This window comes from Rhinopithecus bieti, unplaced genomic scaffold (assembly GCF_001698545.2).
Source record: "Rhinopithecus bieti isolate Rb0 unplaced genomic scaffold, ASM169854v2 scaffold_13689, whole genome shotgun sequence".
In the NCBI taxonomy this organism is placed as follows: domain Eukaryota; kingdom Metazoa; phylum Chordata; class Mammalia; order Primates; family Cercopithecidae; genus Rhinopithecus; species Rhinopithecus bieti.
In genome coordinates this window covers 1,862,129-1,879,692 of record NW_016808044.1, presented here as the reverse complement: position 1 = coordinate 1,879,692, position 17,564 = coordinate 1,862,129, and the positions used below count along the sequence as shown (strand labels likewise).

The 17,564-nt window shown below is 50.1% G+C and overlaps 1 protein-coding gene across 1 annotated transcript in view; it reads left to right on the top strand.

The window, feature by feature from the left end:
- Positions 1 to 2,771: 2,771 nt before the first annotated feature.
- Positions 2,772 to 17,564, top strand: part of SFRP1 (secreted frizzled related protein 1) — a 47,142-nt gene continuing 32,349 nt past the window's right edge. The window contains exons 1-2 of the mRNA XM_017885331.1: positions 2,772 to 3,673; positions 8,721 to 8,798. Coding sequence (XP_017740820.1) covers positions 3,130 to 3,673; positions 8,721 to 8,798 — 622 coding nt within the window. The 5' untranslated portion in view covers positions 2,772 to 3,129. The remainder of the gene's footprint in view (positions 3,674 to 8,720; positions 8,799 to 17,564) is intronic.

Here is a 17,564-nt window from a genome sequence, read left to right as displayed (position 1 = left end):
CAGTTCTCATACTCAGGAACCCTCATATCTGGGAGCTCTGTTATGTCAGTTGCATGTTTAAGGGACCTTTGTTCCAGAATCTTCTCCTGTACACACAGGAGTGCATGCACACACAAACACATACACACTTGCCATTAGGAAACGGGGGACTGAATTTTGAAGTGCAAACATTTGACAATAAGTAAAAGGGCAAAAGTACTGTGTGTACCTCTGCAATACAAAGTCTTCAGGTTGTTCTGCCTGGCGCTGTTATGCAGCATGGGAATTGCCTGGAAGGGTGGGGGGCGGGCGGTCCCTCTCCCACATCCCAGGAATAGATTAAAGTCTCTCGGTGGGACTGAGGTCTAGGGTCTTTCCTCTCCAGCTGGGTCTGGGAGGAGTCAGGAATGCACTGGATATAGGATTCTGGGGTCTTCTCCCATCACTGCCTTTTCCACAGAGAGACAATTGTGTTCCTAGCAGGGGTCAGTAAAGCAGTAGGACCACTAGGGGTGGGTGGGGGATGTGGCAACTGGAGGTGATCAAAGTCTACTCGGAGTGAACAGACACAGGCGAGGTCTTCCCCTGAATGGATTTGTGAGATTTACTCTTGACTTGGGACTTCCAGGGCAGTCACCTGGATGAATTTCCAGCATTTAACGGTGGACAGACACAAGCTCTCCCGCCATTCGGGAAAACTGAAATGTGAGTGAGCGGTTGGCTAAGCCTGGGTTCAGAGGTGAGAGGATGTTATCTGCAAACACCCATCTTTTCAGTGAGCAAACAGACACATTTGGCTTGAGGCAGAGGACCTGGCTCTAGGAGACAAAAAGACCCCCTACCAAACAGCATTTTTCTCTAAATGCCCCTTGAATTGAGACACAGTTGCCGGGTCTCCTACGGTCTATTCTCTGTGAGGAATGTCTTCCTCAGCTCCACAGGCTGGCCTCACCAATTGTCTTGGGATTAACCCTTGGCCATCCAAATCTTGCTTTCTCTTCTCTGTGTCTTCCTCCCAGCCCCCATGTCACCTCTTGGGTGTCAAGGCATCTTCCATTGGCCATGAAATGACAGAGAAGTCAACCCTCTGCAGAAGCCTCCTGTGTGCATGGTGGAATCACTGGTCTGTATGGGCACGATTGCTTTAAGAAAACAGCCCTGCTTCTTCACAAACTCTAGTCATTTCACTTGGAATCTGTCCATCAAGAAATTAGATTGCAGAGTCCAAAGCAAGCTCCCTAGAGCTTCACAAACAAGCTGGCCGGCAAGGCAGCGCCTCCTAAGGTGTCTCTGTGGAGCGCTAAGATGTGTGGCCCCTTTGCCACATGGGGTGTGCGCTCAGATTCGGTTATGAACATATCGGCCTCTCTCCACCCGTACTTAGGGACAGAAGGTGTGGAGACTCCAGGAACTTCATGAACTGTTTGCTGTGGTCTTCTGTCCCGGGATAGTCCGGGTCTCACTCCCAGCTCTCCGGAGCTTAACCCTCCCTCTCAGGGGAATGTTTGAAATCTACGAAGAATTCTCAGGAATTCGAGGTAGAGGGTGGCAGAGAGACTTCCGTTCCTGGGGGCCGAGCTGTTTGTGCTGATGCTGTCCTCTTGGCGTCTGCCCTAGTGGGGACCCTTGGTTCTGACTTGACGTTCCTGGACTGGGTCTGACCTTAGCATATGTGTCTGAGTGATGGACTTGGTATTCACACCAGCCACGCCGATAAGGGCACATGTGTTTTTAATGTTTTGTCTTTCCACACCACAAACACACAGATGTGCTGTCGCCTGGGGTAGGACTTGAGTAGAGTTTTTCTATTTAAATCAATCAATCTATCTATCTATCTATCTATCTATCTATCTATCTATCTATCTATCTATCTAAAAAAGTGTCCTCCCAAAGCTAATACCGTTGCTAGCAGGACTTCCCGCCACACCGGGCAAAGTCCACTCACTGCCCCAGTGTTGAGGGCCACCATGGGCGGCCCCACCTGGAGAGGTGGTGCTCACAGCAAACAACTCCAACTGCGCCCTCGCCTCGCCTTTCAGCGAGTCCAGCCAGGCCCGCTGGAGATTTACAAGCAGACCTCCCTCGCTTCAGCGTTCCTGACCCCCAGTTAGTTGGGAAACGACCTGTCTGCACCGCAGCTAGAGAACCGAGGAGAGGAGCCTCTAGTCTAAAGGGCTGTTGGTTGAAATTAGGAAACAGCGTAAAAAAGAAAAAAAAAAAAAAAAAGTCTGGGAGGCCGAGGGCAGGCGGATCACCTGAGGTCAGGAGTTTCGAGACCAGCCTGGCTAACATGGTGAAACCCCGTCTCTACTAAAAATACAAAAAATGAGCCGGCATGGTGGCGCGCGGCTGTAATCCCAGCTGCTCGGGAGGCTGAGGCAGGAGAATCGCTTGAACCTGGGAGGTTGCAATGAGCCGAGATCGTGCCACTGCACTCCAACTTGGGCAACAACAGCGAAACTCCGTCTCAAAAAAAAAAAAAAAAAAAAGCCTTCATAATGTCATGGGTTTGCAAGTATGATCCAGGCTCCTTGCTTCTCTGCAAGCCAGTGCGAGTTAATTACAGGGTCTGCCCTGGTCTCTCTCCACCCCACGCTGCGATCCATTCCCCTCTTTTTTCCCCTTGTCTCTTTCTTCCTCCCCCTTTTATTTATGTATTTTTGGTTTTGTTTTTTAAGGGATGTTGAGCTGTGCCTGGTTCTAGTAAACCGAACCCGCTCGCGAGGGAGGCGATTGGCTCCCGCGCCGGTGACGGACGTGGTAACCAGTGCGGCTCGCCCCGCCGGGAGCTGATTGGCTGCGCGGGGCGGCTCCGAGGGCTCGGCCGTAGGAGCCCCGCGCACTCCAGCCCTGCAGCCTCGCTAGTCGGTGCCGCACGCCCTCCGCCCCGCGCCTTCCTGCTTGCTGTGCCTCCTGGAGCCTGGGCGCACCCAGCCGCAGGGCCGCCTCCCCGCCCGCGCCGCCTCCGACCGCAGGCCGAGGGCCGCCACCGGCCGGGGGGACCGGGCAGCAGCTTGCGGCCGCACAGCTGGACAGCGCTGGGGACTGCGCCTTTTGTCCCAGGAGGTCCCTGGAAGTTTGCGGCGGGACGCGCGCGGGGAGGCGGCGGAGGCAGCCCCGACGTCGCGGGGGACAGGGAGCAGAGCCGGCATGGGCAGTGGGCGCAGCGCGGGGGGCTGCCGGGGGCCAGCCCTGGGAGTGCTGCTGGCGCTGGGCGCCGCGCTCCTGGCCGTGGGCTTGGCCAGCGAGTACGACTACGTGAGCTTCCAGTCGGACATCGGCCCGTACCAGAGCGGGCGCTTCTACACCAAGCCGCCGCAGTGCGTGGACATCCCCGCGGATCTGCGGCTGTGCCACAACGTAGGCTACAAGAAGATGGTGCTGCCCAACCTGCTGGAGCACGAGACCATGGCGGAGGTGAAGCAGCAGGCCAGCAGCTGGGTACCCCTGCTCAACAAGAACTGCCACGCCGGCACTCAGGTCTTCCTCTGCTCGCTGTTCGCGCCCGTCTGCCTGGATCGGCCCATCTACCCGTGCCGCTGGCTCTGCGAGGCCGTGCGCGACTCGTGCGAGCCGGTCATGCAGTTCTTCGGCTTCTACTGGCCCGAGATGCTCAAGTGTGACAAGTTCCCGGAGGGGGACGTCTGCATCGCCATGACGCCGCCCAATGCCACCGAAGCCTCCAAGCCCCAAGGTAAGGCTGCCCTCTCCCACGTACGCGAGCCGCCCCCGCCTCCCCCCCACTCCCCCGGCCGGGGCTGCAGGAGAACCCGCGCCATCCTACGCCTGCCCGCCGCTGGGTCCAGGCGCTGGGGACTGACGGCCCGAGGTTGCTCGCATGCTGTGCACGTGATTCCTAAGCGCGTCTGGTCTGTCCGAGGTATCGCTCAGCGCCCCTCGCGACCCAGGTGCACGGCGGGGCTGGCCCGGGAGCGGCGGATCTGCGCCTCGGCCTCGCAGGGACTAGCTGTGGTCTCCGGAGCCACTCTTCCTGAGATCCAGCTTCGCCTTTTCCATACCTGAAACAAAGCCTTGCGCTTTAAATAACAGGGAAGCTTCCCTCTCCTCTGGGAGAACTCCGAGACCCTATCGAAGTTTTTAACCTCCTAGACGGGAGGAAAAAACCAAAACCCAAAGTGCAGAAAGTTCAGGAAGGCCGAGAGAATGTTTGGCGCAGCTTTTGTTTATTTTCATAGGTTAGACAAAGATTTAAAAAATAAAACCAAGCCCTTTCCTTCACTGGTCATTCAGTCAAGTAGCTTCGGGATTGCTGCAGAACTGGCTGAGAAAGTTTAGGAACCATGGAGACTTCTGTTTCTCCACCCCTTCCAGGTACCAACTCTGCCCTCGCAGGGCTAGGGGTGGAAAGTCTTTTCTCCCTCCCTCTCGCGTACCCCCTGCTTCTCTCATTTACACAAATCCTCAGCTCATTAGAAAGATAAAAATGTAATTAGCTCATTGTTCATCTCCTCCCGGGGAGAGGAGCTCTGCAAATTGGAGACTTGCCTAACAGCCTGAGGGACCGGCCCAAGGTTCCTCTCAGAACCCACTTATTCTTGAGGGGGAAGAAAACAATTCTGGGAAGTCAAAATGAAATAAATATAAATATAAAATACACACATCACAGACCTGACTTCGATAGCAGTAAATTCAACCCAGAATTCGTTGGAAGCGAAGTTTAGGCTCTGAGGTGTGGAGAGGGTCAGGGATGGGGGAGCTGTACCCCAGCTGCGCTTAGCAACACACAGGCTTCCTGAGGGCTTTTTGAGGAGGGCCTTTAGGGTGGGGGAGAACGGTTGCCTACACTTAGCTCACCTGAAGTGTCTTTAACCTCTGTTATTGATGCTAAAAGAGGGGCGTACAGTCACCTGGCTCCTCAGAGTGAGGATTTGGGCAGGTTGGGGAAAGGGACACCCCAAATTTTGGATGCTTTTGCTTATTCTAAGGAGGGAGGAGATGGGTCCACAGTGACTGACGTTGGATGGCTGGGTGGAAACGGCACTGATTGTCCGCAGTGGCCAGGTCTGGGCACCGCTGCTCTCAGGGTCAACTGGTGGGAGTGGAGTGAGGGTAGCGGATACATCTGCACTTTGCGAGCGAAAACTGAGCAGTTACCTGGAGCAAACAAAGGGCCTTGTGTTCTGTTGGCGTGCACCCATCCCCTGAAGCCTGCGGGAATTTCCTTCTCCCCTTCCTCAGCCAGTGGGGATTAGCCCAGCCCTGCCCCGAGAGGCTGTGCCCAGCCCTGAGCTGGAGTCCATTCCCAATGGCCACCGATGGTCTCTTTCTGGGACTGGCTGCAGACGTGAGTAGACACCTTAGGGGGATCGGCTGCGGAAAAGGTGCTGCAGTCCACAGGGAACATGGGGGGATTGGACGGGTTGCCTGCAGAAGAGAGGAAAGAATCCTCACCCCAGCCCCCAAAAGGCTGTGATGGGATGGGGAAACCCCATAATCGCTGTCTTCCGGACACCTTTTGCCCCTTGGCTGCAGTTCCACCAGTCGGCGCCCTTCTCAGCCTGGCTGGGAACCGTCCTCACTCTCCTCCCAGCAGCGCTCAGGTAGTCACCCTCTCAAGACAGGTCTTTGAGGAACAAAGAGAAAAGCGGAGAGAGGGCCGGTCGGAAGTGGAGCTTGAGACTGGTTTTCCCCTCAGTGGTTTTGGTGGGGGGCTCTGCCCTGAGAGGGCACACCATCCTCCCCAGGACTGCAATCCCTGGTGTAAGGGAGCCCCACGTGATTTCCTCCCAGGTCCCTGTGGAGGGGAGGGTGGGGCGTGTGTGTGTGTAGGTGTGTAGAGGGCAGGTCAAGACAAACCTGACTACTGATCCTCATAACCTTATGGCTTGTGGCTGTGGGGTAATAACTGGTACTTTCCAATGAGAATACGTACGCATGCACTACTCTTTTATTCATTTATTCTTTATGCTTTTATTCTTTAAAATTAAAATGCATTTTCAAAGCAGTGTTGTATCTTTGCATACTGGTTTCTTTTCACACACTTGAGCATATTCAGTTTTGGGGTATTGGCCAGCTCTCCGTGGTCATGTGTTACTAAGGAGAAACCTGATAATGAGAAATGACTTGACATTTTTCCCCCCACAAAGGCCGATACCCAAGCCATAGCAGCTTCTGTTATGGAAGAGGCATTTGTTCTTTTTCTAGGGAAGTTATTTCTAAATTTGGCACTTCCATGAGAACTGTGAACTCCCAGGCTAATGCATTGTTGTCTCCCTCTCTGCCTGGTGTTGCTGGTTGAAGTTGTATGAGCCAGCGCACTGGGTTTGATTTTGTTGTTGTTTGGGCATGTGGTGCATTTAATCAGCCTGGCAGAGGCCACAGAGCCCTCAGTTCCCCAGAAAGCCTTCCTTAGGGCTCCTTTTTGGTCCCCCCAGGAACTGGCCAGGGAAGATTGTGGGGGTTGTATGTGAGAGAGGGAAAGAGAGGAGAGAGAGAGAGAGAGAGAGAGAGAGAGAGAGAGAGAGAGAGAGAGTGCACTTGTGTGTGTGGATTGATATATTACAAAAATCACTTAATCCTGATTCAGTTGTTGGGCTGTCTCCTCCACACCCCCTTAAATATTAATAAACACAAAATATTTTGGTTTTTTTTTTTTGTTCATTTGCTCTAAACATTATTTGAAACACACCTGAAAACAGCTGTTTAGTTCCATCTTTCAGAAAGATGACTGGGTGGATTTCTCCTGCAGATGCAGCCTGTACGGCCCTAAGACGTACCAATGAGGTGCAGATTAATACCACATCACACATTTCTCTTTCTCTCTCTGGATCAGTCTGCTCCAGAGTCAGCCGTTAGAAAAGATGAGATAGGGGAAAGCTGTGATAAAAACACACAGAGCCCACCCCAATGAGCTCCTGCCATTCTGAGAGGCACTGAAGTCAAAACATATTTGACTGGACTGAGGAAAATGTCCCTGAGAAGTGCAGAGCCATCCTTGGCCAGTTGGGTCAGGCAAACTTCAAGTGTCCAGAGGAGATGCAGTGAGTGTGTGGAGTGGGCAGAAATGTGCCCTTTATATTCGGATCACTGTGACTTCGCTATTTGGTCAAGATAGTATTCACAGAACCTTGCAATGTGTGTTTGTGTAAATCCCACTTTTCTTTTTTCAAAATAACCTAAACAAGGAAAACCCAAAAGCACAGTTCACTCTCCTTGTGCAAGTAACCTGGTCTTTTCCATGTTGTCACACTTCCTCTTCCCCAAGTGGAAGCAAAAACCATAATGCAAAATTCTTGTCTCCTTTGTGAGAATTACCACCTCTAGAACCCAATCTCAAGTTCTGGGTGCAAAGCAAATTTCCAGCATCTGGGCTAAGGACAGTCATGCCATCATCTGCTTGGAGCGTGGTTCTTAACTGCACTGAGAATCTGGAAGGTGTTTGCTCCTGGGTGCAGAGTAAAGGTGGGAGAAGAATGTGGCAATAAAAACTAAGGATGGGGTCTCTGCTGGGCCCTGCAGGGACCCTGCTTGGAAGTGGGGAGTGGTCTATGGGCCACCTGTGTCCTGAGGGCAGCCTTGAGCTGGGGGTGCTCTGCAGGTCCACTCTTCTCTTCCACTTGTGGAGCCTTTGCCTATTTCGATGTCTGAGCCATAGCGGGAGCTGATGGGAAGGGAGATGCTGCCACGGAAGCCACGGTGGAGGAGGATGAAGAACAGTGGGCTCCAAGCACACCAAGCCCCACCTGCTCTCCCTGAGCGCAGTGTCAGGTGTGACTTTCCTGTGCTCTTCAGCTCCAGCCTGGCTTGGCCTCCTGTGCTGTGCCTGGGGGTGGGGTGCCCCTAGAATGTGCTCATGATATTTCCTAGACAGTCAGTAAGCTCCAGGCTGCTTGATAGGTGAGGATGATGACAATGATGATAAACCACTTCAGCTCTTGGAGGAAAGCGCTGTCCCGCTCTCCCTCTGTCCTGGGAAGCAGGGGTCCTTTACCTCTTCCGACTTCAGAAGTATATTGGCTTGGAGAAGGCCTCTGCCCTGGCCTCAGATATCTCCTCCCAGGCAGTGGAGCTGCCTCCCAGCGTTATGCACGTCTGCCCCCACACACCTCCTCTTCAAAACACTTCACAGTTGCCCAGGAAAGAGCCTCCGAAGGGCCCCTTCCTATCCAGCCCTGTCCTCCCATTTGGCAGTGCCTGCTAGTGCCCCACCCCGCCTGCCTGCCCTGGCCTCCTGCTGCGGTGGCCCTTTTGGAGAGGAGGTGTTCAGGGGCTGAGGGCTGGAGTTTGTGAGTCTGGCTGAGTTTCTTTCTCTCTTGGCTCCCGGAGATCTGGTCAGAGGGATCAGCAGGCTAGCTGGGAGTGTGGAAATGGGAAGGGGGCAGGAATCAGAGGGTGGTATTGAAAGGAGAAGGGAGACGATGGGAAACAAACACCGGGAAGAGATCTCTGTGAGTTCGTAAGCCAGCTTTTCCCGGCACTCACAGCGTCCCACAAGTCATCATTCACGTGACCTGCCCCCACCCAGCCTCAGGTCATGCTGGCTTAAATAACTGTGTCACATTTAGCAGCTCTGGGCCAAAATGTTTCAAGAAACCTGTGCCTGCTCTGGTTGTAGACCCTGGGCTCAAGGCTTCTTCTTTTCAATTCTCAGGTCCCCTTCATAAGTTCCAGAAGACCTTTAGTCACTTTCAGCCTGGACCCAGGGCGGATCTCTTCCCCAGGGGCTGCTCCCTTCCTGCTCTGTAACTTACAGTTCCATTTCTCCCTACTTCCTTTCCCAGGCACAACGGTATGTCCTCCCTGTGACAATGAGTTGAAATCCGAAGCCATCATTGAACATCTCTGCGCCAGCGAGTTTGGTAAGAAAGCGTTTCTAGCTGCCTCTGGAAGGTTTGGAACCTCCTGGTCTGTGTCCCTGCCGGATGGAGGCCCTGCTGGTGTATCTCGTTGCAGCTTTCTACATTCTCTACCTCATTCCTCTCCAAATAGCTGCTTTTCTCAGGCAGATGGGAGACTAGACAGGGTCCAGAACCAGCCAATTTTTATGAAGGCCATACTTTGCCCTCCTTTGTGGGGGATCGCTGGACAGATTTTTGGGGATCTTCTCTGGGCATGCAGGGAGTCTGAATTGGGGACAGGTCGAGAGGAGCAGGGAAGGAAGCTCCTTCTCGGAAGCTGCAGGAGGTACAAGTTGCCACCTGTTCCTGCATCTGGTTGAGCCCGGCTTTTTCCGGACTGGCTCTTTTTTTTTTTTTTTTTTTTTTTTTTTTTTTAACATCTACCCCTAGGTGTCAGCATGACTCTGTCCAGGATTTAAATGGCTGCCCTCCGGGTGCCTTCCCAGGGAGGGGAGATTTCAATGCTTAGGGGATTCAGAGGAGGGTCCTTACCAGGTTCTGCAAGGCAAAGAAAGTGGACATTCCCATAGTAGTGTGGTTTTTCTCTCTTCTTCCCATCACTCTCCATCAAAAGAGAATTCTGAACCAGCACTCTAAGCTCCAGGAGGAGGAGGAGCTGGTGGGGATCAGGGGGAGGTGGGAGAGATGCCAGGGGCCTTGGGGCCTTTCAGGGATGGTCTGTTATAGTCTGACCTGCAGAAGACCTGAATTCACCACACCCTGAGAGTCTCTCCTCTGAGCCAAGTAAATGTATACGGCATTCCTTTGGAGGGCCAGCTCCCTCTCTTGCATGTCTATCTGACATGGATGCAGAAAAGTGGCTCTGGCCAAGCCACACTTTCAGAAGGATCAGTGTGATGCTGAACAATGTGTTTCTCATAATTCCTGCCTTGTGTCCCTGAGATCGGCTTTCTTGCAGAATTCTTATCTGGAAAAGTGTAAAGATAGGTGATGGGAGTCCATTCGGAGGCATCCCAGGCCATGTTTTCATTAATCAAACATGATAAAGTACATGGAAGGGTCTTGTTCCTGCAAAGAGCCCTGTCAAAGTAAGCTGCACACACGTGGGAGGACACACGCAAGTCGGAGGGAATCATGCCTCATGACAGTCATTCTCAGGGTATTGCAATTGTGGATGAAGATGGAAGCTGGATGTAGATGGCCACCAGAGCTGAACTGGAGACCGTGTATCTTATTTCCAGGCATGGGGAAGATTGATGTGTTCTCTATGATGCAGCAGTGTGAGTTACTTGTCTGTTTCTGCATTAACTCAAATTTGTCAGTGAGGATTCCCTGTATACCTAGTGCTTTTTGAGTTCTATAGATACAGATTGAGGGTGAAACTCTTCCTCTAAGTAAATGTAATACATGAGTATTATTTTTTTAAAAAGACAGAAATTGGAGGATTCAGACCCTTTGCCACATAGGCTGAAGAGGCAAGCCTTGGGAAAGAATTTGAATCTGGCAAGGTTGACCTTAAGGTGTAGGGCAGGGGTCTAGGGGGCACTCAGGTAACTCACTTGGAACAGACATCTTCTTCCCATGGCAGCAGGCACCTGCCAAATCAGCCAGCATCCTGTACACAGAAGAGGATGGAGGATCTCATGTCGATAACTAATCAGGGTTTGTGGAATCTGAGTGATTAGCTGTTTGGGATTGGGTTCCTTTAGCCCTGACAATATTTTCTTCTTGGGTTCACAGAACTTTTGGGTTCCTCCTAGACCTAGATCTTATCCAGTCCTCTTATTTGATAAAGAAGGAATTTGACTTTCCCAACTGGAGTCCTTTTACACTCTGCCACCTGGCCTCCTCACTTAAGAGTCGATGCACAGCCTCTGAGCTTTGCCACGGAGGCGCTGACCTCCTTAGTGTGCATATGGTGTATGGCAGGCTTCTTTGAGCTGGTTGCAGGAGAAACCTTTTTGGTTTTTTGTCTGTAATGTTCTCATAAAACAATATATAGGAATTTTTTTTCTTTCTCTCTCTGCAGGGGCTGAGCTTAGCTCTGCCCTTCTTAGCACCTCAGAGAATGCACCCTTGTCGAGAAACGTGTTTCCTAGCTCAGCTCACTTCAAGTAAGTGAGGCAGTCAGCCACACTGATGGGATTCAGTTAGGAAACAAAGAAATTGAACAATGCAAGCTGACACACAGCAGAGAAGAAAGAGAATGCTTGACTCTCTCCTCCAGGGATCAAACTTTGCATTAAGTGGCCCTGACATCCCCAGTGGGAAGACATCAGGTTGCTGGAAGGCTCTCTGTGAGCTCCGGGAATAAGGGGGTGCATTTCCCTGGGTAAGCAGCACCCTTGTCCCCCTGCCACTGCATCTGTGGTCCCTGGCAGCCTCTGTGGAGCTGGGCATGTCTGATCCATGACCTTCTCCCCATGCAGTGCGCTGTAACCCCTTGGCAGATCTGCTTAGTCACTCGTGTCTCCAGCCCTGCACTGTGCCCCCTCAGTTCAGGGCACATTTTTTCCCCAATAGGAAAAAACATGAGCAGAAAAGCCTGGGTGCTGATGCTCAGGAGTGCAGCTGATCAGCCTGGATCAAGCACCAGATGTGGGAGCCAAGACTTAGACTGGGCAAAGTCACCGCATTGAACATGGCGACCAGCCTGCCTGCTGGCTTCCGTCAGCTCGCAGGGCTCTGTTTTTTGTTCTCTCTCTGCTTTTCCTGCTCTGTGACAACAGGGTGCCACTCTTGCCTCTTAAATAGCCCAATATAGTATTTGCGAGCCGCCACACTAATCATCTTGCTGTTAACAGCTCAGCACTCACAGCCATCTTCCCTTTGGGTTGGTTTATTACAGGGATATGAGGATCTGATTTATTTATAATTGCGGTGAGGTTAATTCCTGCCTCTGGCCACTTTCTCTGGCTTCTTCTGCAGTATCTGTAAACACCCGTAAGCTTTTGTGGGGGAAATTTGCATGGTGATAGACTTCTGCTAGGAGAGTTCAGAGCTTCCACTTGTACTGCTTTCTTCAGTGTTTTGAGCTTGAGAGTTCAGGTGGCAATTTCTTCAGCCCAGTATTTTCTCCTTATGGAAAAGGATTTCTTTGCCCCTAGAAACTTTCCTTGCCGTCTGGAAGGATTCTTTTTTCCATTTATATATTTCCTCATAAAGAGAAAAGCTGTACTATGCAACATTAAGGTTAGTCAAATAGGAAGGAAAAGAACATCAGCTTTCACAGTTAGCATTAGCGAGTATTTCCTAGTAGAAATATTTTCAGAGTTTCCCGCACCTACATACCTCCACTAATCTGTTCTCACTCTGCCTCCAACTTCTTTCAAGGTGTCTTGGCTGTGCTGCTGTTTGGGGGACAGTGTTTTAGTCTGACGGGCAGTTTGAGCTCTTGCAGAAAGTAGGCTCAGCCTTTCCAAAGCAAATCTTGGGTTTCCTCCCAAAGATGAAGCAAACTGGCTGCTAGCACAGTCACTGCAGCACCTGCAGGCTGCCTGAGAGCAGGCTCTGTGTCTGATGCCATATTTTACCTGGTGGGAGATGCCTGTTAATTGTGAGACACACTATTCAGTTTGTACTACTGACAGAAAAAACAGAAAAACAAAAAAATATACTTCTTGCAGAAATGCGCAGAAAACCTGTGTCTTGGAATGAACAAAGTAAGGCCTATTTGCAAGGCCTATTTGCACTCAAATAGTCCCCGGCACAGTGTCTTATACATGGTGGACATAAAATGAAAGTTTGTCAGCTGAGTGTATGAATGACAGGGGATACTGGATGTGGAATGGAATTTTTTTTTTTTTTTTTTTTTTTTGAGACTGAGTCTTGCTCTACCCTGGCTGGAGTGCAATGGCGTGATCTCAGCTCACTGTAATCTCTGCCCCCCCGGGCTCAAGCAATTCTCCTGCCTCAGTCTCCCAAGTAGCTGGGACTACAGGCGCCCACCATCACACCTGGCTAATTTTTGTGTTTTCAGTAGAGATGGGGTTTCACCATGTTGGCCAGGCTGGTCTTGAACTCCTGACCCCAAGTGATCCCCCGACCTTGGCCTCCCAAAATGCTGGCATTACAGGCATGATGGTTTTTTTTTTTTTTTAAAGGAGAAGGCTCTTTTCAAGGTGGGTATCGGCAACTTGTGTATTAAGTTCAGGGAAAACTACATGCCCTGTTTTGGGTGACTGAGCATATAAGCATCCAGAATCTCATTCAGTCAAATAAAATTAGACATGGAAGGAATTGTTACCCCAGGAGTGGAATTCGTAAGTGGAAAACAACTGAGTTTTATTGTTACTGAAAATACATATCCTATCCACAGATCTGTACGAAATGGAGCAGTTAGGATGTTTTATGTGCGTCAAAACCTGAGATTGGTCGATTGCTCAGTGCACTAGAGGGGTGACTCCCAGCTGAGAGCCTGTGTCTCTTTTTGAGCAGCCTTCTTGTGCATGGGAGGTGGGGGGTGGGGTGGGCGGGCAGTGAAGAGATGGAGGCCGAGCCAGTGTTTGTCTTTTTGCATCTGGCTTATTTTACTATGCATCATGTTCTCATCTTTGGATATGATTACAAACTCTCATAAGAAGGGGAGTGGAGAGAAGGATTCGCCCTCAAGTTCATCTTTATTTTCTGAAGCTTTTCTGGAGGTGGGTAGGGAAGGGACAAGGAACGAGTGGGACAAGGGGGCTGTTCACAGCTCATGCGAACTGCCCATTTCTTTGGGCGCTGTGTTGCTCACCTGTACCACTTAAATTTTTTTAATGGATATAAAATAGTTGCACATATTTATGGAGTATGTTTGATATTTTGATAAAAGCATCCAATGTGTAATGATCAAACCTGGGTAATTGGGGCTGGCATGCTGTCTCACATCTGTAATCTCAGTGCTTTGGGAGGGTGAGGCAGAAGGACTGCTTGAGGTCAGGAGTTCCAGACCAGCCTCAAAACCACAGGAAACATACTGAAACCCCATCCCCATTACAAATTAAATATTAACTGGGTATGGTGGCACACACCTGTAGTCCCAGCTACTTGGGAGGCTGAGGTGGGAGGATTGCTTGAACCCAGGAATTTGAGGCTACAGTGAGCCATGATCCACTGTACTCCAGCCTGGGCAACAAAGCAGGACTCTGTCTCAAAAAAAAAAAAAAAAAAAAAATTGAGTAATTGGGATATCTACTACCTGAAATTCTGATCTTTGTGTTGGAAATGTTCCAAATCTACTCTTCTAGGTAATTTGAAATATACAGTAAATGATCATTAGCTATAGTTGCCTAGCTGTACTACTGAAGACTATATCCTACATCTTATCCTTTGAAAATACAGAACGCTTCACGAACTCACGTTTTTCTTACATGGTGGCCATGTGAATCTTCTCTGTATTGTTCCAGTTTTACCATGTGTGCTACTGAAGCGAGCCCCGGTACCACTTTCCCATTGTAAAGCAGTGTTGAGTTGGTTAGGACATCAGAGATCAGCCAGTCCATGCCCTCACCTTACTGACTGAAGGAAATAAGACAAAAAAAATAAAGGAGTTAGGCATTCAATGACCCAGGAGCACTGTACCTGGAACCCTGTTACTGCCCGCCAGCACTTCCCTGGCAGCCAGGCCAGATTGCACACCCTTGCTCCTTCCCAGCCTCTCACACCCATCACGGTGGACAGTAGTTGAGGAGCTTCCTGGGCAGGGGCATCAGGTGCTCCTTTACCCTCAGGGTTTGTAGAATTTAAATGGACTGATGTCTGTGCCCAGCACACAGAAGGAGCTCAGCAATCAGTGGCTCCCTTATTGGTGGGAAAGCCAGCAGTGTAGCAGAATGGAAAGAACACAGGCTCTGGGCCAAACAGACTTGGATTAAATCCCAACCCATTAAGCTAAGCGACCACCAGAAAGTCTCTTAACCTCCCTCAGCCTGGCTCCTCATCAGCCAACTGTGGATGAGAATTCCTACATGACTGTGTTGGGAGAATTGGATTTAATCAAGTGTGGACAGTTCCTGGAATATGGTGGCTGTTCAATCTGTAATAATTATTAAGTCTTCTTATTGGAAAGAATTGTTTTAGGATGAAATTTAGCCCAGGAAGGAAAATTCTAGCACTAATGAAATCAGCTTGTTGGGGAGAAGTTTTGAGGAAGAAGAATGGAATATGCTAGTTAATTCTCTGGTTAACAGAGGATTCAACTGAAGAAGTGTTTTTAAAAACCCATTTGGAAGACCTTTAATAGCTTTAGGCTGCTGGGCGCAGTGGCTCATGCCTGTAATCCCAGCACTTTGGGAGGCCAAGGTGGGTGGATCACCTGAGGTCAGAAGTTCAAGACCAGCCTGGCCAAAATGGCAAAACCCCATCTCTACTAAAAATACAAAAATTAGCCGGGCATGGTGGCAGGCGCCTGTAATCCCAGCTACTCAGGAGGCTGAGGCAGAAGAATCGCTTGAACCTAGAGACCAAGGTTGCAGTGAGTTGAGATTGCGCTGCTGCACTCCAGTCTGGACGACAGTGCGAAACTCTTTCTCAAAAGAAAAAAAAACCCACAAAAAAAACTGCTTTATGCAGCTTCAAGGTGCTGTAGTTAACAATAACAATAACAAACAACTCCCCCTCGGAAAGCCAAACCCTAACTAGAAGTTAGGAGAGCTGGGTTTTAGTGAGATGACATCCTTATGTCAAGGTAAACCTGGAAGCCTCCAGACAGTGATGAGGGCTGAATATGGGAGCTGTGACTGCCTGGTGTTCCAGGATAGGGCCACTGAAGTTTCATTTGTGTGTTTTTTAGAAACCCTGTACCTAACGTGTTCTCCTTCTAATTTAGCAGGACTTATGTACGAGGGACTTCAGAGCCCCTTTGTGCTGTTTTACTTCCCTGTGTCCTCCTTTTTTTTCCAGCAGTATCTCTGGGGCAGTTTTCCCTTCCCCGACCCCAACACCTGCCTTATGATATTCACTTCCTTTAACTAAAAAATAGACTATGCATTATAAGGCGAATGAGCGTTTAAATATTGGTAAGTTTCATCCAGTTTTGCAGAAATGTGCTGGAAGCCCCAATCTCTGTGTGTGTGTGTTTGTGTGTGTGTGTGTGTGTGTGTGTGTGTTTAAGAAGAACAAATGGCCAAGGAAATGTCAGACTATTGCCCTGCCTCGACCTTAGGGCAGCCAATTAAACATGCGTTCGCTTTGGAAGGCTTCTCAAAGGCCTGTAGATTGTGCTTGAAATCTTTGTTTAGTCTTTCAGGAACACTGTCACACGGATGATTTATCAAAGAAAGTTGTTTATCTGGCAGTAAAATAAACTCTGGGCCTGTTCAGACTAAGATTTCCCGTGAATTTTTACCAAGGTAAACACTACTAACTGGCAGGTTGCAAACTCCGTGTGAAAACCAGACACATACAATACATATTTGAACTACAGCTTTGCTGTGTATGGGGTCTGGCCTGCCGCTCGTGCTTGTCACTCCCACCGTGCTCAGAGGACCTGGCACCGCAGTCTGTCTGTCTGGGCGACCAAGAAGAGGGACTTGCCCCATCGTCAGTGTGTGCAGGAGCTGCCCCTGTAGCGTGAGCCTCCCTGGGTTTGAGTGCCTCTTACTGCTGGCACCTGGGGACTTCCTAATTCAGAGGGGGCAGGCTCAGGACAGTTCCCCTTCGCATCCCGCAAATAGTTGGTGATGAGTTATGAGGACAGTGAACCAGAAGCAGCCAGCTTAGGTTTCTTTGAAAATAGACATTTGTTGAACCACCTTGGCAGGGGACTGGACATGTTGACTGATTTGGGAGCCGGGACCAGGGCGTGGTGGTAGGGAGTGAAGTCATCTTCTGGATTCTGCTGAGTGTTAATGACAGTGGCAAAAAAAAAAAAAAAAAAAAGAAATTGCTGCAGATACTCCCCCAGTGTCTCTAGCTTTGCTAGTGGGTGGCTGTGGGAGACCCATTCGGGAATTAGGTAAGTCGAGTTCTGTGAGTGCCGTGCCGCAGCACATATTTAAGTGAGGGGGTGGATGGACACATGAATGGTGATGATGGGGAAGAAATGAAATGAAGTCTTCCAGGTCTTTCCAGGGAAGGTACTGTAGTGATTTTTTTTTTTTTTTTTTTTTTTTTTTTTTTTTACAGCCTCTTGTTCTTGTCGCCCAGGCTGGTAATGCCAGTGTGGATCTCAGCCTCATTGCAACCTCTTGCCTCCTGGGCTCAAGCGTTTCTTCTACCTCAGCCTCTCCCAAGTAGCTGGGATTACAGGACCACCACTATGCTCGGCTAATTTTTTTTCTTTTTCTTTTTTCTTTTCCCTTTTCTTTTTTTTTTTTTTTTTTTTGAGATGGAGTCTCTCTCTCTCGCCTAGGCTGGAATGCAGTGTCGTGATCTCAGCTCACTGAAACCTCTGCCTCCTGGGTTCAAGCAATTCTCCTGCCTCAGCCTCCTGAGTAGCTGGGATTACAGACGTGTGCCACCATGCCTGGCTAATTTTTGTATTTTAGTAGAGACAGGGTTTCACCATGTTGGCCAGGCTGGTCTCGAACTCCTGACCTCATGATCTGCCCACCTTGGCCTCCCAAAGTGCTGGGATTCCAGGCGTGAGCCACTGCACCGGCCTGTAGTGAATGATAGTGGTTTTTTCAGGGAGACTGCTGGATTATAAACTGCTTGTTCTTACAGTCCCAGCCAGCCCCAGATGCTGGAGTTTCCGTGTCCCACTAGCCTTGGGGTTCTTCCTGCAGGGCTGAGTTTAAAGATGGTTGTGGGTAGCTCCCATAACTCATGCTGCACCCTGGGTCC